This window comes from Antedon bifida, chromosome 10 (genome assembly GCF_963402885.1).
Source record: "Antedon bifida chromosome 10, ecAntBifi1.1, whole genome shotgun sequence".
Taxonomy (NCBI): Eukaryota; Metazoa; Echinodermata; class Crinoidea; order Comatulida; family Antedonidae; genus Antedon; species Antedon bifida.
Window position 1 is genome coordinate 19,764,848 of NC_136235.1, and position 24,217 is coordinate 19,789,064.

The 24,217-nt window shown below is 33.8% G+C and overlaps 2 protein-coding genes across 2 annotated transcripts in view; both read right to left on the reverse strand.

Annotated features, from left to right (window-relative positions):
- Nucleotides 1-4,951, reverse strand: part of LOC144854285 (uncharacterized) — a 27,405-nt gene extending 22,454 nt beyond the window's left edge. Inside the window, exons 1-9 of the mRNA XM_078712210.1 lie at nt 4,864-4,951; nt 4,090-4,505; nt 3,717-3,791; nt 3,216-3,375; nt 2,715-2,941; nt 1,882-2,106; nt 1,353-1,483; nt 575-740; nt 88-193 (exon numbers count right to left, since the gene is read on the reverse strand). Coding sequence (XP_078568336.1) covers nt 88-193; nt 575-740; nt 1,353-1,483; nt 1,882-2,106; nt 2,715-2,941; nt 3,216-3,375; nt 3,717-3,791; nt 4,090-4,500 — 1,501 coding nt within the window. The 5' untranslated portion in view covers nt 4,501-4,505; nt 4,864-4,951. The remainder of the gene's footprint in view (nt 1-87; nt 194-574; nt 741-1,352; nt 1,484-1,881; nt 2,107-2,714; nt 2,942-3,215; nt 3,376-3,716; nt 3,792-4,089; nt 4,506-4,863) is intronic.
- Nucleotides 4,838-23,186, reverse strand: LOC144853527 (alpha-2-macroglobulin-like). The gene is made up of 22 exons (XM_078711222.1): nt 23,039-23,186; nt 18,738-18,927; nt 18,023-18,188; nt 17,657-17,709; nt 15,941-16,127; nt 14,953-15,037; nt 13,282-13,387; nt 12,788-12,914; nt 12,387-12,496; nt 11,692-11,862; nt 11,197-11,439; nt 10,481-10,670; nt 9,885-10,096; nt 9,189-9,338; nt 8,700-8,858; nt 8,123-8,198; nt 7,261-7,372; nt 6,576-6,804; nt 5,886-6,024; nt 5,538-5,650; nt 5,251-5,302; nt 4,838-4,956 (listed from the first exon to the last, which is right to left on the reverse strand). The coding sequence occupies exons 1-22, from the start codon at nt 23,161-23,163 to the stop codon at nt 4,838-4,840; spliced, it is 3,114 nt and encodes a 1,037-aa protein (XP_078567348.1). The 5' UTR covers nt 23,164-23,186.
- Nucleotides 23,187-24,217: the final 1,031 nt, after the last annotated feature.

A 24,217-nucleotide genomic window follows, 5' to 3' on the forward strand; every position in this document is an offset into this window, starting at 1 on the left:
GGTCAAATATTTGTTTGTTCAATTTTATTAATTTATTTTTGCAATTTGTATTGTTTAATGTAAGTATAAAATAATGTAAGTGTAAACCTGTATCATAGTAATCATAAACAAAAACATTTCCTGGTTTGAGGTCCTCCACTAGTTCATGTTGCTCAATTGTAAGCTTAAAACAAACTTCAATATCTTTAGGAAACTAAAGAAAGAGAAATACATATTATATACTATTTTTACATTTTACATTCAGTCAGTCAGTCTATATACATAACACCTCTATAGTATCAAGATCTTCAATGTATCAGAAATCAGTATTATCATAAAAAATCAATATTGCACTACTAACATCATCTCTTACAACAACAAAACAACTTGGTAAAGTTTATCAAGTATATATATCCTACGAAATACAGGTTTGAATATAATTCAATTCAACTTTATTTCAGACAAACTGTCCATATGAAACTTATAAATACAATAAAGAAAGAAATACAAAGCATTATGTGACAACCATCATGGAGAGAGGACAAAGCATTATCTGTTGACATAATATATCAATGAACAACTGCACACTATTTACCTGGTCAAAATAGATAGAGACAACTTTGCCATCAATATCATATCGCTTAATGCCATATGGATTGTACTTGACCAGAGATTTTAGAGATGTTTTATCTGGATAGTACCCAGAAGGCATGTGGATTTCTACAACAGCCATATTGGTAACTGAGGCTGTGCCATTGTACCTAGAATAATGAACATTGTTGGAAGAAAATAATTGATAAGGCATTGAATAGAGCTCTGTCTACACTATCAAACTTTATGTGACAAAAAAATGTGATGTGCCAATAAATGGACTTGATGATGCAATATCACTATCATGTGGGTATATCACTACCAAACTTGGACACGTCACACATTTTTTGTCAAACTAGTAGACAGAGCTTACATTACATGATTTTGTTTTACAAATGTGAAAGGGATGTGGTAATCTGGGAATAGATAAAATCATAGACAAGAATGGTGGGTGGTGCTAATGAAATGCTTGTGGGAAAACTGCTCCAGGAGCTCTACATTTGGATTTTGTCATGATATCACTTTTCATTTTTACATAATTCGACATGAAATACACGACTACCATTGCTACTACAATTACAGGACCATACTTTCTAAGCCCTTTCACATCACATAACAAACTCCAGAGACTATGGGGCGCACACCATACAAAATGCTGATGACGCCCCAGTATGTGTAAACTCCAAAGTTTTGCTACGCAATGCGAAAGGAGTTTATAGGCAGTGACCCTGTATTGGCCATCAGAAACATCATGGAACCGTGATATTAGTGTGTAAACATACGTTGTGCAGATATCCATGACCTGTGTACCACATCCTCTATGGACTTCTTGCTCTTCTTCTTGGTCAACATCTACCGAGACGTCAAAAGATGGACGCACAAATGCAGTTGGTACATTGTATTTCACAACCATCTAAAAGTAGAGAATGATATGGCATAATGGGAATCAGACTAGTATGCGAGAGGTATGGGGTTCAAAGCTGTGCTATGTGCCATTTGCATGTATCCTTATGCTCTGTCTACACTATCAAACCTTATATGGCAAGAAAATGTGATGTGCCCATATATGGACATGATGATGTCATATACTATATTTAGGCATACTGTATCACTACCATATTTGGGCACATCACACTTTTTTTGTCAAACTAGTTTGATAGTGTAGACAGAGCTTTAGCTTTGTTAATTTCATATGTACAATAGGGGCAGGGTAATACATGTTAGCGATCCCTCTCTGTAAATGATAGCGCCGTCCAAGTAAGTCTTACAGATGCCAAAACAGTGGATTCTTTACTCAATACATCCACTAACCTGAACTAAAGTACTACCAACTCCTCCAGCGGAGAGAGATATTGCAGTGTCTGGATTCAACAGTGGAAAGTCTAACTTTTGGACGACAAGACGATTATCAGAGGTGACAAGGAACCTTGTTGGTTGTCGAACACCTTGTACTTGAACATCCAGGTAGAGATCAGAAAATCTACTGTAACTGACACCAGCAAACGAGGCAATGGCTTGTAGGGCCATTACAGTGTCCTAGATAAAGGGTATTCATTGATTATTAAGTTATTAACAAATATTTAAATGTTGTATTCAAAATATGCATAATAATTAGTGCGTGCAAAACAATTAATATCAAGACACTGCACAATCATACTCCTACAGTATTGAAGTATTTCATATTTTTTGACATTTCAACTGTATTTGTATCATATTTTTTTCATTTTTAAATGCAAACAAGGCAATTTCCTATTGTGTGATGAATTAATGAATCGAAAATAATAATTTGATAATAATTTCCAACCTGAATTGAAAAAAATAATCAGTACATTAGCCCAAAATACAATGGGCTGGCTAACCTATATATTCCTTAGTGGACGGATTTATTTAAATAGAACTATATATTTTTTTGTTTTTTTTTAATTTTTTTAATTTATTATTTTTTTTTGTTTTTTTTCACATTTTTTTTTTATTTATTTTTTTTTTTTTATGATGCTATATAGTGTGTTGCAATGTTAGTTGTTAGTTTAACAGCAAAATGACATGTGAACTAGCAAATTCTACAGTTTTAGTGAGAACACAACATAATGTTAAATGAGTTTCTGTAAGAGAAGATCTTGTTTTGTGAAAGCCTATTTATGTACCTGTGTAGAGATGTATCCTCCTTGTGGGTTTGTCTGCTGGGTAATCCACTGGACAACTGGCAGGCCTAGAGTAATTTGGTCATTTCGGACATCAGTGGACGATAGTAGAGCTAGAAGACCGTAAGCCGTTGCTTCCACGTCACGTGACTTGGCTACCTGATCCCCTGAAATGTAGTAGTAGTTTGATGTATCCTCCTCAGCAATAGCCTCCCAGTGTTTCACACCACCTAAATATGGATAAAAGAGATTTGGAATTGTGGTTTATTTAACAATGAATACACTTTGTTATTTAGCTCCAATTCCAAGTACTGGTTTACAATCAAATGCTGATTATAATCTCTGACTACACTATCAAACTTTATGTGATGTGCTAATATATGGACATGACGATGTCATATCACTACCATACTTAAGCATATCATTACCGTTTGGGCACATCACACTTTTTTTGTCAAACTAGTTTGATAGTGTAGACAGAGCTTAAGAACGAACCTACAGTACCTTCATCAATAGCCAATGAATTTAGTAGTTGAATGATAGTGTCTTTCTTGGGTGCGTCCGCTAGTGTGAGGGCATACGCCATCAATGCCACATTGTACGGATCTTGCAGATTTTCAATATCAGAACTTACACATCCAATAGCATTCTGTATGATAGTGTCCTGGAAGGAAATGTAAGAGATAATTAAACTGGGTCCAGTCAGCAACATAAAGTGTACATACCACCAACGAAATCAACCGCACAATTTTTGTTGAGTGGAAGAGTTTATTATTTTTATTTATTATTCTTTATTGACAACTGGGGATAACAGTGTCCAACATGGCACACAAATATTAAAGGTTCGGTTTATCTACGGATTGGTAAACATATATTTACCTATTTAAATTTTGTTGGTGGTTGAAAATAAGAAACATTTACAATGCAATAGCCTAACTTAAATGAAAATTACCTTTAAGCAATAAAATGGAAACAAATGAATATTGATAAAATGTTAATACATACCTCTTTAGGAATTCCTGATTCCATCATTGCAATCATTATGTATGCAGTCAATGTCTGAGCATTATCAACACCACCCTATCCAAAATATAAAAGACAATTATTTAAATCAAATTATCTATTTTGGAAAATAACTATGTAATGTTAAAGAACATGGGCTGGAAAATAAAAAATCTGAATAACAAAAATGTGTCATCTTGATTATTGTCATTAGTTAAGATGCTTTTTATTTACTCTCAAATCCAAATATAGTAGTGATATGCCCACATATGGTATTGATATGACATCATAATGTCCATATATGGGCACATCACATTTTTTTGTCAAATAAAGTTTGATAGTGGAGACAGAGCTTTAAAAGAAAAAAAATACCAACCTGCATGCTGGAATGTAAAACTTTACCAACAGACCTAAAACAGCCAGATTCCATCTGCATACGTTTTAACCATTCAATACTGACGTGCAAATCATTCTCATCGATAAAGATATATTTGCTGGCCTGTGCAAACGACTTCACAACAAACGCAGTCAGCCAAGTGCTTCCTTGGGCGTCACTATTACCGAATGCACTGTATGAGTTGTCATTTCGTCTGTAATTCAGCTCGCGTTGATAGCCGATTTTCATGTAGCCTAAAGCTTTTTGTTCAATGTTTGGATCAACTTGATCGGTCTTGGTGAGGTACTGCAGCACGTAGATATTAGGGACAAAGCCAAGCATATTTTGTTCACCACAACCAGTTGGCATTTGAAGAAGGTTGTCTAGGTTGTTGAGAGTCTTTCCCATCATATCACCTGCAATGTGTATAAACAAAGACATTGGTCATTCAATCTTATGCTAAAGCTCTGTCTACATTATCAAACTAGTTTGATAAAAAAAAAAGTGGTAATGATATTCCCAAATATGGTAGTGATATGAGATCATCATGTCCATATATGGGCACATCACATTTTTTGTCACATAAAGTTTGATAGTGTAGACACGGCTTAAGAAAAACAACAATCCCCAAATTTGGCATAATGATATCAAAAACACTACACAGAATCAAATATCTATATCAATTCAAGTTGCTTTTTAAAATAATTTTATAAATCGTTTTTCACTTTCGTGAAACACTTTATATTTTTCAGAAGATACACAATGGGTACGTACCAATCAATGTTATGTAGCCTGATTCAGATCCCTCAATGAAATTCTCAGGTAGACTTGCTTGTAGCGTTGTACTGAAAGAATCTCCAATTGTTTCTGTAGAAACAAATTTAGATTTGAAATTAACTAAAATACAGATTTAAAAGATACTGTATATTGTCTCCCTAAAAAATCTTCAATTTTCTATTTTTTTGTATAATATGCCATTTTAATGTCACTTTGACCGAAAACTGGATAAAAAAAAAATATTTTCCCTGAAAAAAAATGTAATTTAAAGCAAAATGTCAGACAATGTTTTTATGTGAAAATTAACCGTTTCTTTTGTCTTTTTATAAGAGAAATCATTTTTCATGTTTTTGGGGGACAATACATATAGAAACTAATACTTGCCATCAACATTTATAAGTTGAGTGAATGCAACCTCCTTCTTGATACCCTCAGCCTTTGAAAAGAACAAAATAAGTGACACTACAAGTTCCGCTCATATAAACTAAATTAAATTAGATAGATCATACCAAAGATAAAAAAGTGTAAATAAAAAAATAAACTAAAAATTTTTAATAAAAAAATATATGATATTGTTCTGTGAATTTTTTTTTAATGTACTTAATTTTTATTCCTGTACATGTTTTCTAGAATATGAAGAAATAATAATAAAAAACTTATATTATAGTTACCTCTACTAAAAGTTCCTTTCTTATGGCATCTCCTACAGAAAGTAGATCACTCATGACTTTGTCAGACGGACAAATGGTATTTCCAGAGTTGCTACTAACCGAGTCGGCATACACTATTAAAATAAAAAAATATATATACATATATTACTTTCCGTTTCTTATAGTCTTCAAAATTTCTCATCCTATATTTTGCTATTTTATTAATCATATTCAATGTTACCAGCAACAATGTATTCAGAAATAAAATATATAAAATAATACAATTTTACAATTGAATAGACATTATTATAACTATTAGGGAGGAACCTACAGTATGTCATGTTTGCTTATAAAAATGAATAAACTTACTTGTGAGAGGAATCTTTCCTAGAGTCCTAGGCACGATGCTGAACTCGATGGTAGTTGACTGACCTCCACACACGCAAACAAACTCGGTTGATTTTGATAACAGCTCAAAATCTTCAGTCTTTTCAAATTTCAACTTAATCTGATGAATGGAAATATAAATCTTAGAAATGAAGGTGTGTAAAGCTCTGTCTACACTATCAAACTTTATGTGACAAATATATGGATATGATGATGTCATATCACTACCATATTTAAGTGCATTATATATACACCTTTTTGTCAAACTAGTTTGATAGTGTAGACAGGGTTTAAAACATATTGTGTTGGGCCTGACAATTGGAACTGATGTTTGATTTTAAATATTAGACTTCTAGAGAAGCATTTGCTTATATATATCATTTCAGATAAGTTTGGTATATAATACATTAAACATGTAAAGATATGGAGCTGTAGCTTGGTGGTTAACATGCTTGCCTTCCAATCCCAAGGTCCGGGGTTCAATTCTGACCTAGTGCCAGGGTTGTAACTCTATCAACTCCACTCCCTAAGCTTCAAATGAGACTTAGTTTATAAGCATGGTAAATTATAAAATAGTTTATCAACCCTGTAGTTGGCGAGTTTGTGCTCGCTGTTGGATGCATATGAAATAAAAATAAAAAATATATTTAATGATTATAAATGAACAATTACCGCTAAGCAGGAATCAAGGTAATTGAAGATGGTTGTCTTGACAGCTACTTTCTCACCACGGATCACCGAGTAAGGCAACGTGTACGACACGAAAAATGGTTGGAACGCCGTAAGTTTGGTTGTGGTTGAAACTCCAACACCTTTAGTAGCCGATGTACAGAAACCACTCCCTACCCATTCTGTGATTGTATCTGGCACTGTTACATTCATCTCTAATTCTCCACTTCCACTTTTAAATGAGACAAAAACATTATTTGCAAAATACATAAACAATTAGCTTTAGAATCATAACCCACTCAAGTTTGCCCCATTAAAATTGATGACAGAAAATAGGACTGTGTTTGCTTAAGATCAACTCAGACAGCGTCGTACGATGAGGCCCGACAAAACGTCTTGACTCATCGGTGCTGTTTGAATTGAATCCTGACCAGACGAATCGTCTTGAAATAGCGTTGGCCCTAGTTTTTAGGTCGTCGGGAGAACTTTAAACAGGTTTAATTTTTTCCCAACGAGATGGTTCGTCGGGCCTTGTCGTACGACGCTGTCTGAGTTGGCCTTTAGATGCCCTGATAAATCAAGGTATTGAACTTGGAGAGCGGTCATGGCCGGCTACGCATGTGTAAAGTCTGTCTTATTCGTGCCACGTACACAAACATGATCAGAGGATGAATGTGCCTGTACTCACCTTACTCTTTGTAACTTCCAAAGCCAGGTTTCAGGGAAGTACGTTCTTACAGAAGCAGCACCAGGAATTGCATCCATTCTTAATTCAGGTTCTGTATCAGCTATTGAGTAGGCTGAAGAAAAAAAATCTTATTTATCAGTGGGAATCAAATTTAGCTGAGTTGACCTAAACATCTTCTTTAACTGAAAGAAAATTTAAAAATATTGGGGGTCACATTTTGGTGGTTGTGACAATAGAATAGGTATTAACTCTACGGCCAACCTACAGTATATTCAGGGGAAACTTCCTGTATGAACAAGGACCAGAATAGGTATTAACTTTACGGCCAACCTACAGTATATTCAGGGGAAACTTCCTGTATGAACAAGGGCCAGAATAGGTATTAACTCTACGGCCAACCTACAGTATATTTAGGGAAAACTTCCTGTATGAACAAGGGCCAGAATAGGTATTAACTCTACGGCCAACCTACAGTATATTCAGGGGAAACTTCCTGTATGAAAAGGGCCAGAATAGGTATTAACTCTACGACCAACCTACAGTATATTCAGGGGAAACTTCCTGTATGAACAAGGGCCAGAATAGGTATTAACTCTACGGCCAACCTACAGTATATTCAGGGGAAACTTCCTGTATGAACAAGGGCCAGAATAGGTATTAACTCTACGGCCAACCTACAGTATATTCAGGGGAAACTTCCTGTATGAACAAGGGCCAGAATAGGTATTAACTAGTTTACAAACATCAATACATTACTTTGAATCAAGTTGCTATCTGGTGTGTGCAACCGTGTCCAGTTGACATAAGCGCACTGCTTAAACTCAAAATTGCCATAATCGACATAAATAAAAACATAACTTACCAATAGGAACGGGATAATGTCTTGGACATGGTCGTGTTTCCACATCAATGTTTGTCATGAAAACCAAACCCATGTTCTAATATTTAAATAAAAAATGTGTGTAACTTTTATGGAATAATAGATAGTGGCATACAGTAATCATAATCTCTATCAACGTTCTATATGTAAAAAGCTGTCTACACTATCAATGTTGTGCCCATATATGGACATTATGATGTCATATCACTACCATATTTAAGCATATCAATACCATATTTGGGCACATCACACTTTTTTTGTCAAACTAGTTTGATAGTGTAGACAGAGCTTAATTTTCCTCAGTCATCAAATAGACGTTATTATCAACGTTTAACTCTGTAATCTTTTAATATTCCTTGTATGTTATGAATTTTGTAGATACACTATTCAGGGCTGTAGCCAGCATGAGGCAGACAAGGTGCTCGCTAAATTTTTAAATTTTCACCACCCACCCTAATTCCCCAGCACAGATCGTCATATTTTATATTAATAATTATATTTATATTTATGCCTCGTCTGTTTTTAACCTCTTGCTACGGCCTTGCTATTTGTAACATACCTCAAAGGCCGTAGATGAATCTTCAAACGTTTGATACCATGGATACTGAACTATAGAACGTTTCTTTCTGTACCAGTAAGGACGTTCAGGACAGTGTTTGCTTCGCTCAATGTAGCCACCGTTAGATGACAACTGGTAGTCATCCAATGTAGAAAATACCTGTTATGAATACAAAACAAAAATGTTAACGGTGATCCTGTTTTGCATGTGACGCAGTGTGTTGGACAGTGGATTACTGTCCGTGAGATCATGGTTTCGGATCCAACTCTCGCCGCATTGCTTGTATCCTTAGGCAAAGACACTTTACTTACATTTGCCCGTTTCCACCCAGGTGTATAAAATGGGTACCGGTTAGATCAAGCCACAATTTTGTGCTGATTACTAGCTGCATTATTATGGGAGTATGTTTCCATATATGTTTGATCCAAAAAATTACTTTTGTAGTAAACTTCTAATTTAAATAAAACTTTATTAATTAAAAATATTTACCTTCTGTGGAGTCAATTGGTTATTTGAACGCAATAAATGGACACTCTTATCAACAACTCCGATAGCGCACAGCGAGTCAGCCGCTGATACAATCTTTAACTTGGTTGCTTCTCCCGGTTTCTTCTGGCCTTCAGTAAAACTGATATCAACCTGAATCGAAATTTAAAAATGTATTATTTTACAAAATATAAAAATTCTATATATTAAATGCTTACATTTGATATAAATAACTACATAAATTAGATAAGTAAATGTAAAAAATTAAATGTCATTATATAATATAATAATAATCTCATATCCAATAAAAAAAAAATAAGCCAACTGCATATTCTGCATGCTTTAGTGACTTTCCTGATGTCTTTATCAGCCTTGTCTACACTATCAAACTCTATGTGACAAAAAATGTGATGTGCCCATATATGGACATGATGATGTCATATCACTACCATATTTAAGCATACCACTACCATGTTTAAGCATACCACTACCATATTTAAGCATACCACTACCATATTTAAGCATACCACTACCATATTTAAGCATAACACTACCATATTTGGTCACATCACACTTTTTTTGTCATGCCAGTGAACCAGTACAACAAGGTGACATCCACTATCCACAACCATTGATTACCAAATCACTGCTCAACTTAATATTATATTTTAAATAATTAAAAACATTGAAAAAAAGTACCTTATTCTCAAATTGATTATCCACATTGACCTCAATACTGTCTGCCACGACCTCGCCGTCCAATCGGATGTAGTAGATCAGAATACGTGTGACTGGCGCCATCTCCTGTGTCACTTCAAATTGTTTGCGAACTACAAACATCTTGCCTGGTTCAGCGATCACAATACTTGGGATTGCAGGGTAAAATGGATAGCTTGAAGAATAGTTGGAATCTGGCGGGAAGAAAATTAACTGAAAGTTTAGTATACGAATTAACTGAAATTTCTGTTATTTTAGAATTAAACAAAAGGTCCGGTTTACGATATTTCTATTAATCAAAAGATAAAGTTTAGTATTATATGAATCAGCTGAAATTTCTGTTATTTTGGAATTAAACAAAGGGTGTCGTTTTTGATATTTCTATTAATAAAAAGATAAAATAATGAATTACAAAGTGGCTTTCTTTAACAAGTAATGCAATAAAGCTGTTTGCAAAAATGTAGGAAATTACTTTAAATTACTAAATGAACTGATAATAAATGAGAAATTTGGAATTAAACATGGTTTTGTTTAGGATATTTAAAAATAATGGACAAAAATTTAAAAAATAAAATTACCAAAAGGCTCATCAATTTCCTCAACCTCCAAGACTACTTCGAAATCTTCATCCTGAAGTTCAGCTTCAATTTCTTCAACCGCCTCTTGTGCCTCATCTGGTGGAGCTGGTTGGCTATCAACCCTCGGAAGGGAAGCACTTTCCAAAACCTCAGTTAGTTCCGTTCCAAGAATGTTGCCTCGGGACATAAACTGTGAAACGTATTCAAAGGGAAATTTGACATTTTTCGATCCATGATTTAAATAATAAAACTGTCCCCAATTATATGTCTTAAATAATGTCAAATTGAACAAATTAGGGTTCTCTGCTAAGTTTGATATTTGTGCACTTACGCTGGCATGCAAGATACATACAGTATGTATGTGTGTGTATAAGGTGTCACAGGTTTAGGATATATATTGTAAAGGACAAACTTCATTTACAAAACAAGTACAAATGTATAAAGCTCTGCTAATTTTTCTGGCTCTTTTACTTTATTGTTATGATTTTTTCTTTTTGCTTATTTTATTTTGTATCTCTATTGATATCTAACCACTGATACCCACAGCATTGTCATTTTTTCAGTAATTTGCCTTTGGATTTATCAATTTTAATAATGCTACTCTTTGGAAGAAGGATATCAACATAGTGGATAGTTTTGTATCTTAGCATGAATGGTGGTTAGGAAATAGAGTACAACAAGTTTGGCTAATTATAATACAGACAACTAAAACTTACTAAAAATCGAAATCGAACATCCTCTGGATTGCCGTCCTTTGCCTCGTCCCATGTATACCTAATGGTCAGTTCTTGGCTATCTCCTGCATTTATGGATCTTAGTATTGGCTGTAACTGCACAAAACTACCACTTGGAGAAAATGAAGCTTTAGCAGAGAGACTTGTTTTTGGATCCGTAACAGTATAGTCACAATTAGACCAACCATAACAGGCCTCTTCTGGGCTGTAGCCAGGAATTTGTGCCTGAAAACAACACGTTTATAATTGCATTTATTAGGCATTTTATAATGTTCAAAAGAAGATTGGTGTTTCTTTAGCCCTGTCTACACTATCAAACTAGTTTGACAAAAAAAGGTGATGTGCCCAAATATGGTAGTGATATGACATCATCATGTCCATATATGGGCACATCACATTAAGTTTGATAGTGTAGACTAGTAAGTTTGTCACTTCAACAGGTTTGGCTCATAATTCAAAATAATAAATTAAGCTTACATAAATGTTTACAGTTGAAGTTCTAATGGAGATGTCTGACAGACTGAATTCAATTAATCCATTGCTGTCTGATGTCATATTTTCATTCAAGATGCTCACAGAGTCAGCTTGAGCAGTCACTAAAACCTCAGTGTTTGGAGCAATTATACCATCAGGCTGTGTCACAAAAATCTATAAAAGAAATGGTAAGTTAAGTACAATTCCAACATTCTTACCAACACCAAATGTTAACACAATCTATGATCTGTTGATAAACAATATTTCTTTCTGTAACACAAACTTGAACAAAACAGTAAGTACAAGTCTAAATGGGTTTGGGTCGAAGCCCATGAACGACTTTTGCAAAGTGAAAGATTGTGCAGTCAATCAGAGATCATAAAATGTTTGTTCATGAACACTGATAAATCTAAAACTACTAAGTAATGAAGCATGCGATTAAAATGAAATCGTAGCTGAAGTGCCTGTCAGCTTTCGGTCGTTTGAAAATCAGTGTGCACAGTGGCATAACAGCTATGAGCGCTCACTGGCTAAACCCAGGGGCCCCGGAGCTTATGGGGGCTCCTGAGCAGTACCCAGAGGAAAAAAAGGCTAATATAACGCCCGAGGACTCCATCGACACTTGGGTTTCCTAAACCAGTAGCCTCAGGCCTCTGCATTAGGCCACTGAGTGTGCAAGGAACTGAAAGTATGCTTACTTTTCCAAAAAATGGCAACCCTGGTTTAAAAGAGTCCAGAGCATTAATTTTTAATTGAAATGGAGACATTGTTACAATCCCATTAAAATCTGTGGCGCTTAATTCAATACCTAAAAAAGAAAAATATTTAGATATTAAAAGAATTGCATTAGCGGATTTATGCCATACATACATTTATAAGTCTATTCATTCATTTAATTATTAACATTTATTCAACAATATATATTTACATTGTTATAATACAATATTGCAGGGATCTTATACAGAAATATTAATTTTCTGAAGTCGTAAGACACTTTGAAAAAAAATATTATAAAGAAAATCATGATATAAAGTTTTATACATGTTGAGGAAGAAAAAAGAAAAAAAATACTAATTCGTTTCATGGTCTTTATTATTACCTGTTCCTTGTTCCATAATGTATCCAACAACATGAATTTTTTCACCGTACAAATAATGATCCTTTGATGGTAGATTAAATAGTTCAGCATTGATCAGAAATTCTGCACATCCATTTGAATCAGATTCCTAAAGAAAAATGTTCTGATATTAATGATTACTTCAATAAAATGAATCTGATTAAGATGTTGTCTACACTATCAAACTTTATGTGCCAACAAAATGTGATGTGCCCATATATGGACATGTCATATCACTACCATATTTGGGCACATCACACATTTTTGGTCAAACTAGTTTCATAGTGTAGACAGAGCTTAGGCCATATGGAAATTCATGTCAAACTTTCTTGGTTAAAACATTAAAAATATACAGATATAAAAGGCTTGGCAAATAAGTTATGGTGAGAATTAGAAGTTAAATTTAGGTAAAAGTGTGCTTGTAACTTTGTAGACCTTGTTTGTTTGATGTAGTAAGTTGAGAGAGAGAGACCTACTTCACTTAATGTTTGAAACTGTCTACGTTTTGCATAACGACTGTTTTCATCTTTCACAGTAACATCTGCTCGAATATTTCCAAAAACAGGTTGTCCATAAGTATATCTGTTTACATATAGAGAACAATTGTTAAAGTACATGCTAAACAATTGATATAAATGCTATTCTAACATACCAAGTTGAAATCAATTGGGATCTTCACTAGATTCTTACCTATCACTATATTGTGTTTTCTATACCAAATTTGTTAGGGTTCTCACTAGGAACCATCTATAATCACTACGGAAATTTGGCCTATTCACTTAATAGGGGTGTCCCCTGAATAGGGGTTGGCCCTAATGTAAAATACATGTACAGGTGTCTTCTGAATACGTGTGTCTGAAAGGAGTGTTATGCCATGGAGGAATATATGGTTAAAGTAACCTGCACTGCTAACAGTAGCTATGGGTACATTACAATTGTTTATTGAAACCTTGGTTTATCCATAAGTAAATCTACAACAGTAATTGTCTTGTTCAAACTGTTGATAACCTTGGGATGAGAAAAAATAAATGCTGCTATGAAAACGCAATTTTGGTTAGAGATTAACAGTATTATTATTGTAAACGTCCGGTTATACCATTCGATAGTTCATAGAATAACATTTGCGGCACATCAATTTCCTTCCTGTAAAGATATATGACATACTTCCCACAGATTATGGTTCAACTGGTAAAAAAATGTGATTTTCTCAAACTCCAATGAAATAAAATATATTGTTTGGCTACATCAAAACTTTTTAAATCAACACAAAATATTAATAACGCAGCCACCTTATCAAATAAATGAATATGGAGCAATCCCATAGCAAACATAGTTTGTGAAATTGTATCTAAATATGTAGTGGGTGGGATAAAAATAGGAGTGTAGATATGGTTCTCTAGCAGTATATGTTTGGTATTGTATTGTATTTAGTATTCTTTATTTTTCACATAAAATTCATAACCATAAAAGAAGTAAAACAGTACAATAAAGTGTGAAATGCTAATTCCAATCTTTTACTTCAGTCCGGTAACTACAATACTTTATCACAATTTACAGCTTATAGCTCTAATTTCAGAGTAGCTGTATATCTGTACCCACTTATATTGCCCTACTTTCTAACAAAGTCAAGTAGATTATCTTGTAATACTTGACAATATACTATACTTTAGTATCTATTTATCTTATCAGCACTCTGTAATTTAGTTAAATAATAGTAAATATCTATCAGTGATAAGTGCATGGTTTTGTGCTTAAAAATGTACATACTGTGCTGTACCTTTCTTTATATCCAATACAAAGATTTACTTTACCAATGAGGTATATACATACTTAGACATATCTAAGAAAGTTTTAAAAACTTTACTAACTTTCTATAAAGATAAATGAAAGCCACAAGACAACCTACACTACTAGCTGTTAGGCAATGACCAGAATTTGTTTGTTCTAGGTGGAGGTAATGGAGTATATATCAGGATTGTACTGGTAAGGTCGGGGAGTGGTACTCACTATGGGGCAGGTATTTTTTCTAGTAAGAAAACAAACTACAAATTACACAAACCAACAGTGGTGTTGGTATAGTCTATGAGTGCTAAGGGCTATTGTCGGTTTATCCAGGTAAGCTAGGCACGAAATAGACACATACATACCTTCCACAAACTTTGACATTGAAGTTGGTCTCGTTTACTAGTATAAAAGACGGTGACGTTATCTTCACTTCAAACTTTGGAAGAACTGCAATAGAGAACAAATAAAGTAAAAAACGGCCTAATAAAAATACAATGAAAGTGAAAGGAGAAAGTCTATAAACTGCTATGGATGAACTCAACTTTCACATTTATTTACACATCGTTTATAAATATAATTTCATAGCATAAATGATGGCAAGGATCTTGCATAGAGATTGTTTACACTTCTGTTTTTGCAGGACCTTTTTACATAAAAAACATAAATAAAACACAACATAATAGATATAAAATATAAAAAAAACATTTCCTATATACATTTTAGAGTTGTCCAACCATAAAGCGATAGTGTTTTTCTAACATGATTATTTATACATATATTCAGTTTATTACTTCCAGTACATGTGAATTTTTTCTTTATATATTATAGCAAAAGTATGAATACATATAATATAAAACAGGCTATGTGTATATACTCACACACACCAACACAACGCATAATATATGCATATATATTTTATGAGTGAAGCATTTTAAGTTCTGTAATTCGATAAAATGTCTCTTTTTACATATTTTTTTAGTATTTTATAATTTTTTTTTAACAATATCTAAGTGATTTCTACAGAGCTCGTTCCATAGTTTCGGTCCGTGTATACTGATAAAATGTTGACCAGACGTTAACCTAGAGTATGGTTGTTTTACTAATGGATGACTTTTACTTAGGCCTACCATTACAGAATAGAAAGATTTAGATTTACATATTAATTATTAAAGTCACTCTGTCTACACTATCAAACTAGTTCGACAAAAAAAGTGTGATGTCCCCAAATATGGTAGTGATATGACATCATCATTTCCATATATGGGCACATCACATTTTTTTATCACATAAAGTTTGATAGTGTAGACAGAGCTTTAAAATCATCATAAGAACAACAAGACTATTTCATACCATACTCATCAATATCAAACTCCTGCATAGTCTTAATGTTGTTAATAATGCTGTAGATTTTCCATGTTCCTAGAATTGGTTCTGATGTTGTTTCAAATTCTAGTTCAGTTAGTCCATCCTCGGTTGTGACATTGATCCACTGGGCTAGACGCACACCATTAGGAGCCTCAATGTAAACTTTCTCAATCTAAAAATTACAGAAGCGCAACCCAAATTTACAGTAACATACAAACAAGGAAAGAAATAATTCAAGTGAGTCAGTGGCCAAGCGGTTAGGACAGTGGAACTGTAATTATACATAGCAATAACATCGGCAAGGGTTCAAGCCTCACGCGCTCCTAGTTCTGGTGGTAGAACAAGTCTTCTCGGATAAGGACTATAAACCGTAGGTCCAGTGTACACATCTAGCTCATGTGCACTTTAAAGAAGCTAGTACATCTTTCGAGACGAGTAGGGGGTTACCCCGGTGTACTAGTACACAAACAGCCACTGATCATAACTGGGCCCTCTGGGAGATCAGTCTTTCACTGAAGAGGTCGCCCAGTATATAATAAATAAATAACAAAATAAAAATACCCTATACCATTCAACAATCCTATATATTCAAGTTGCATCATATAAGAAGGAGCTAGGTTCATTGGGTCACCGTGAGGTCATAGCTATAACATGGTTATCATGTTGTAGCTATTAACATTTATTTCTCTTTTCTTTTCTATGTACAAAATTCTCTCTGTAATTTGATGATAAATGATGTAATTTGTAACTAGCAAATTGGCCTTTGGCCACTAGATGTTACATATAGATGTTATTGAATTGAATAAAAGTGATATGGATAAAAACATGGTTAATATTTTGCAGCAGAAAGCCGGCTACAAAAAGTTATACAACTACATTGTAGGTCAACTATTAAGCATCAATAATGATAAACCATGCAGAAGTCCTATCAGACATCCAGGAATGATTAATTTCATGAATAAATGAAGCGTAAAAACAATGGCATTTTTCCAAGATTCCCAGGAAGGATAAATGATTAACCTTTGGATGGCACTTGTATATCATTACTCTTTTACAAGGTCAGCTATGAGAATTTATTATTATTTCCTTTTATTAGGACTCTGTTCTCATTCTACTAGAACATTACACCTATAATTGTTTCCTCCTGTTATGTTCCTTATGTTCCTGTATTGTCTACAGTATAAACAAGTTTCTATTTTTAGGTTGTGGCACCATTTTAATACAATTAATCCAGGGTTATTTTTTTTGTTGTGGAAATGGAAAGATAGTGGAAAGAATGAAGACATTTGTCGTGTTCGATTAGGACTTTACCGTTGAGTACTTATTTTAGTATTTTGAGCGTTGACATTGTTCTTAACAAAAAAGCTTGCGTTTTTAACGTTTTCTATTCGAATGACTTTCTGTTGAGAACAAATTTACAATTTGAATACAAAAGTACTCAATGAATCTTTATGTTGACCACGAAAGTCCCCCCAATCGAATATGACAATTGTTTTTCTCTACCTGATCAGTAAACAAAGTCACAGAGAAAAAGCTATATTGTAATGTCAAATTCCCAGGGATGCCTACTATAGGATTATAATAAAAAGTAGTGCAGGATGATGTAGCAAAACATTCAAAAACCCAAGGCAAATTGGTGTTATATAACCATCTTGGTTTAACATGACATAACATTCACTTCCATCAATAACATACACTTACCATTTCGAGTTTAGGGTGCAGATTCTGATCAATAGTCAAAATACGAAACTTAACTGTAAAATATAAAAATAAATTTTTTTGTTAAAATGATATACACAACAATACTTTATTTATGTATTATAACCCTATTAACACCTAAAGCACTGTCTACACTATCAAACTTTATGTGACGAAAAATGTGATATGCACATATATGGACATGATGATGTCATATCACTACCATCTTTGGGCATATCACACTTTTTTGTCAAACTAGTTTGATAGTGTAGACAGAGCTTTATGCAATGCCTTCAGAATCTTTTAAAATGTCTATATATAAATTAAAACAATGAAGTAACCAAGTTTTCTGCTGTTATTTTAACTAACCTGTCTGTCCTGGCTTGTATATAGGTTTATCTGTTTGTATAAAGGTCTTTGAATTCCTTGGCTCTACAAAGATCTTTTTGCTTGTCGTAAACAGTGGCTCTACGTCATTGTGAGCGTATATCAACAACGCTGCCTCAAACCTTTCAACTTGAGTTACCTTGGGAACCTAAAAGTTACAACAAACACTCATTTAAAATAAATAAAACATCACTTAATATCTTATTATTTTATAGTTTCTATATCAACCTAAATTCAACAGATAAAAGTTTAAATTTTTTTGTATTAAAAGAGATTTTTTTAGGTTGCTGAAAACAAAACTTTAGTGTGCAAAGTGAGGTTTACTCAACATCCAATATTTGTGAATGGCTTAGTTTCCATGCCTATTCTTTAACATTGATTCACTTAACTGTGATATTTGTAATTGTATGTAGTTTTTGGAATGTGATATTTTTTTCATTGTTGTAATAATACTTGTTTATTTTTAGCCTGATGCTACAGTATTGTTTATAATATACAATTACCGTAAAAAAACTGCGATATTTGTAATTTGTATGTAGTTTTTGGAATGTATTTATTTTTTCTTGAGTGCAATTTTCATTGTTGTAATAATACTTTTTTATTTTTAGCCTGATGCTACAGTATTTTTACAATATATTGTAATATATACCATTACCGTAAAAAAAAAAAAAAATAATAATCATCAACAAAAACCTACCTCGATTGGCAGACAAGCAAAAGGAAATTCCATAAAATACAATGGAATCCTTTTCAACACTGTTTCACCATCCATCAATTTCACTGAGAGGTACATCGGTCCGGTCATGTTCATTAATTGGATGCAGACGTTCTCTGTCGTCTCAGCGACCATCACTTTTGGAGCCATGATCAAGTAGTTGTTTGCTGAACTGGAGGGAGAAAATAAAAACAGTTTAGTAGTACACGACTGCTTTGACATATAAGCTTCCCCTATGCATGTTATACGACCACCTTGAGCTACTGCCTATAAAGCTCTGTCTACACTATCAAACTTAATGTGACAACAAAATGTGATGTGCCCATATATGGACATGATGATGTCATATAACCACCATATTTGGGTATATCACTACCATATTTGGTGGTTTTGTCAAACTAGTTTGATAGCTGTGTAGACAGATCTTAAGCCTTCCTCTGCGCACCCCTCTTCCCAAACCTGGACTAATTTTGTACTGTATACTAAATATTATGATAGTTGGTACAAAACAAAAACTTTTTTTCAAAAGTTTTATTTCATTAAATTTGTTAAATGTATTTTATTTGACCATACATAAGTTTCAATGAATTAGCACATGCCCGATTTCAGATACTAGACCAAATTGTTAAAAGCAAGTATTAATCCCATCTGCTAATTTTATATTCAAATTTTGTAAGCCACTATAGAATGATATTCGGTCAAGAACAGTTATAAAACTTGTATTTCTCTAATTCTTAAATTGTTAATTAAAATCATCAACAACAAGCAAATATCAATAGGATTGAGGTCAGTGACCTTTGTAAAACAACTGTAGGATTTATTTTTTAAGAAGCAAGGTTTCTCTTTTATTATATCAGCAGTTAAAATAAATAAACTATCATAGCATAGAAGTACAATATAAATCAGACAATAGTCCGATTATATATTTGTTTACTGGTATATAATCTATTTGTCATTGATATCTGTAGTGTAGTGCACGTACAAGTATACAATAATTTTGAAAACAATTTGGAGTTTTTACTGTTTGTTGTACGCTATAATAATATAAATAATAAAATCTTTATTTTTGCAACGGGAAAAACTTGTTCACCAGAAAGGTGTTTTTCGACGAGGCCGTATAACATGGTAACACAAAGTATTGAAATAAAAATAAAAATCAAGGTTAACAAAAATTTTTAAAATCAGCGTTGTACGCTAATACAGCCTGAACATATCTTTAAATCAGAATAAAGAATAATGGTGGTGTGCCTTTAAGGTAAACTACGTTAATTGGTTATTTATTTATTACAGTATTAACATGAGATTTTAGGATTGATGACTTTGTCAGATTCAGAACCAGTGGCGTAACGCACAGGACAAAGCCCCCTGGTTTAGCATTCTTAAGGGGCCCTCCAACTGGGTAGTTGCATTGAACTGTTCATGCTCTGGGGCCCCTGGTTTAGCATTCTTAAGGGGCCCTCCAACTGGGTCGTTGCATTGAACTGATCATGCTCTGGGGCCCCTGGTTTAGCATTCTTAAGGGGCCCTCCAACTGGGTCGTTGCATTGAACTGATCATGCTCTGGGGCCCCTGGTTTAGCATTCTTAAGGGGCCCTCCAACTGGGTCGTTGCATTGAACTGATCATGCTCTGGGGCCCCTGGTTTAGCATTCTTAAGGGGCCCTCCAACTGGGTCGTTGCATTGAACTGATCATGCTCTGGGGCCCCTGGTTTAGCATTCTTAAGGGGCCCTCCAACTGGGTAGTTGCATTGAACTGATCATGCTCTGGGGCCCCTGGTTTAGCATTCTTAAGGGGCCCTCCAACTGGGTCGTTGCATTGAACTGATCATGCTCTGGGGCCCCTGGTTTAGCATTCTTAAGGGGCCCTCCAACTGGGTCGTTGCATTGAACTGATCATGCTCTAGGGCCCCTGGTTTAGCATTCCTAAGGGGCTCTTCAACGCTGGGTAGTTACATTGAACTGACCATGCTCTGGGGCCCCTGGGTTTAGCCAGTGCGCACTCATAGCTGTTACGCCACTGTCCAGAACGTGTGACTATTTGTAAAACATAGGTTTTACATACTCAGTCAGACTACAAAATTACAGGTCTTACTTAGCACGTGTAAGTTTTGTTATGAGATACATTGTACATATTTTACTGGCATAGCAGGTATTTGAACCCAGACAGAAATTATTATGGTATGGCCAATCAACAGAGCCAGTACTTGAAAAAAGAGGTGCCCTTCTGACTATTCAAAAGATTAAAAACAGTTACTTTAATTTGTTTATCCTCTCTAGTGTCTACACTTATTTAAATACTTATACATTTTCAAAGACCTATTCACAGACAGTACGGCTGGAAACTTACTCAAAATCAAAGTACTGTATGATAATAATGCATAACTTTCGAATGATAAACCAGTCAATACATATTATTTGACCGCAAGTAGCCAGTGTAATCCTGTTTACTTGGGATAAGCAAGACGATTCTCCTGTCCACTCTTGTGTGTGTTATCAGGTGTTATCTTCTTATCTTAAATTCTCTTCAAGGATTTGGCCTTTCCAAAGCAAACATTACTTTTGTGGTATGTACGTAACAATTATGATTATCCTCTTTACAATTTTGGTTTTTGTTTGAAATTATAATAAGCTTAAAGAAAACTTTTACAGCAAAAACATTTGTCAAATAGATTATTATAACAAAGTATTGTGTGTAGATCTTTGTGATGAAAATGTAAACACGATTTAGTGGTTTGGTTAACTTTAGGCTTAACAAGTGGATCAAACACAAGGTTGTTAAAGCAGGAAAAACAGGTGGACATACAGTAGTGAATAAAGCATTTTTTATATTTTAAAATATCCAAAAAAAATTACCCAAATCCAATAATACAAAACTTGCCAATTACACAAGATGGAATCTATAATTCATGCTTATAAGTAAGTCTCATCTGAGGCTTGGGAATGGAAAAGCCTGCACTGGTCAGGATTGAACACTGGACCTTGGAATTGTCTGACACTGGTCAGGATTGAACACTGGACCTTAGAAATCATGTTACCACAAAGCAGACATACAGTATTGTAAATGAATGCACCATAAAAACTGCAGTGGCCTAATCTTAAGCTCTGTCCACACTATCAAACTTTATGTGACAAAAAAAATGTGATGTGCCCTATGGACATGATGATGTCATATCACTACCATATTTGGGCATATCACTACCATATTTGGGCATACCATTGTCATATTTGGGCATACCATTACCATATTTGGGCACATCACACTTTTTTTTGACAAACTAGTTTGATAGTGTAGACAGAGATTTAAATTACCTGCACAATGCAGAACAGTCAGAGGTTGAATCTTATCATTCTTTTAGATGTCTCTACAGTATCTTCACAAGTTTTTTTCACCTTTATTATTTTTGATGGTCTAAAGTTTGGCATTGGGTTTTACAATTTTAATTTATAAATTCACAATTTATATAAATATTTATGTAGAGTCATAATTAATGGTCTATGTACATAATTTATTAAAATATTTATTTGTTTGTTATTTTATAACAACAATTATAACCTTTGTAATTAAATAATTAACATATTTTTAAGGTTGTGAGCATAAATCTAAATTATTAATATTGCACAGTATTAAATTGTTAATTTTATATTTATGAATACATAATTTTATTGTGAATGCACATAAAGCTGAATAAGGTTACATCAGTATGGAGAAGGTGATGATGTTCAGATATCTAGACTCTTTAATATTAAAGGATTAGATTTAGATTTAATTTCTAGATTTAACATTTCTCTTATAAAATAAAAACTTTTGCAACAACAATAATAACCACTTATTTTCCCATGGCTGGGAAGAACAAGCGTTGTGAAATAAGTGTCATTCGCACGCAAAAAAAATAATAAACTTTATGTACATTAAAAAAACAATTTACTTATATATTAAAAATTAAATTTAAAAATGAGTCATTATAAAGCAAAGTAATCCCCCGCCCCCTGCCACCCACCTCCCCATGAATCCGCCACTGACATGAAAAACAAATCATTACTTTTAACTGTAATTTTTTTTAAAGTGCAAGATTTAGGACTTAGAATTCTGACATAAAATATTTGTTTGCTTCAGACAACATGGTAACAATTACCTCCTACAATATTTCCCAGGCCTACCTGCTGCGGAGGCGTAAGACCGCCCGTGTTCTCTGTGAGCCTCTTGCTTGGGATGGACCTTACTTAACTTAAGTCTTAAGCAAACTTTAGCAACTACCAACAAACATTAGGATAATAAGACTTACCTGTCTGCTTTAGCAGTAGGCCCAGCTAAACAAAGTAAAACGGCAACCGAAACTACCGCTTTTAGTAGCATTTTTGCACAATTTGAGAAACTAAACACATACAATTTAAACCCTGCTGATTCCATATACAACAACCAGCTGACAAGCGACTACACGCTCTACTGCAATCAGCTGATAAAAGTGAAGGTTGATATATCGCTCTCAGTCGGTAACCACAAAGGTAAAGTAAACAGACTTATTACTTAGTAAACTTTCTAATATCATTACGCGTAGATACTTTAATATTTCACGCTATATCGAGCAGAACTATTTTTCGAGTGCTGTATAAATAACATATATTTATTCGAATTCGAAATGATATTAAGGATTTATTTTTAAAAATAGGAATTATGCCAAATAGGCCCTAACGTGTGTTTAAATTTAATCTTTTTATTTAGGGAGAGGACAAACAAAATCCACACAAACAAAACAATACAAAAATGAAAAAAAAGATTAGAGATATTACATAACAAATGGGCTTACACGTCTTACGCGCGCACTCTTCGTAATATCACGATGTATTGCAGGTACGTACGCATCTATTACGTCAATATTGACGTCATTTATCAATTAATTTTTCCTCCGAAAGGAAGCATGTAATATCGTTCGATTACTACAGAGACAGGATAGGAGGGCAAAGGTGCGTACTTAAAACCAATCATAACAATCGGATACGTCGGGATAAAATCATACATATGTTATTATGATATATCATTAACATCCTCGTTTTTGTTGATAATGAATATGCCATGACGCGAATAAGAAATTTTATTTGCGATATTCAGTTCATTGACCTAAAAACACACAACATCGTATGTCTATCATATGTGATGCCTGAGTCAAATTAAGTTATGGTCTATTGGTGATACTGCAATACATTCGAAACACATGTGATGCTGTATTATCCAATGATACTGTAGACAGTCTCTACCCAGAATTGGGTGTATTTTCTCAGCACAGTAATTGACGCAACAAAAAGTTAATTTTAAATAGTTAGTCCATAGCGCTAGCTTTACAAACAATAAACGTAAGTGCGCATTATTGCTGCAGTAGGCTATAAACCTATTACAATACTTGAGAAAGCACTCATAAAATCATTAATTATGCAAAGTAACCGATTTTTCTTCTTCTTTGTTGAAT

Coding starts and splice junctions, on each gene's coding strand:
- LOC144853527 (XM_078711222.1), bottom strand. CDS start 23,163: ATGGAATCAGCAGGGTTTAAATTGTATGTGTTTAGTTTCTCAAATTGT. Junction 15,038..15,940: donor GTTTGATATTGATGAGTATG/GTATGAAATAGT, acceptor TCTCTATTGCAG/TTCTTCCAAAGTTTGAAGTG. Junction 10,097..10,480: donor GGAAATTGATGAGCCTTTTG/GTAATTTTATTT, acceptor TCTTCCCGCCAG/ATTCCAACTATTCTTCAAGC.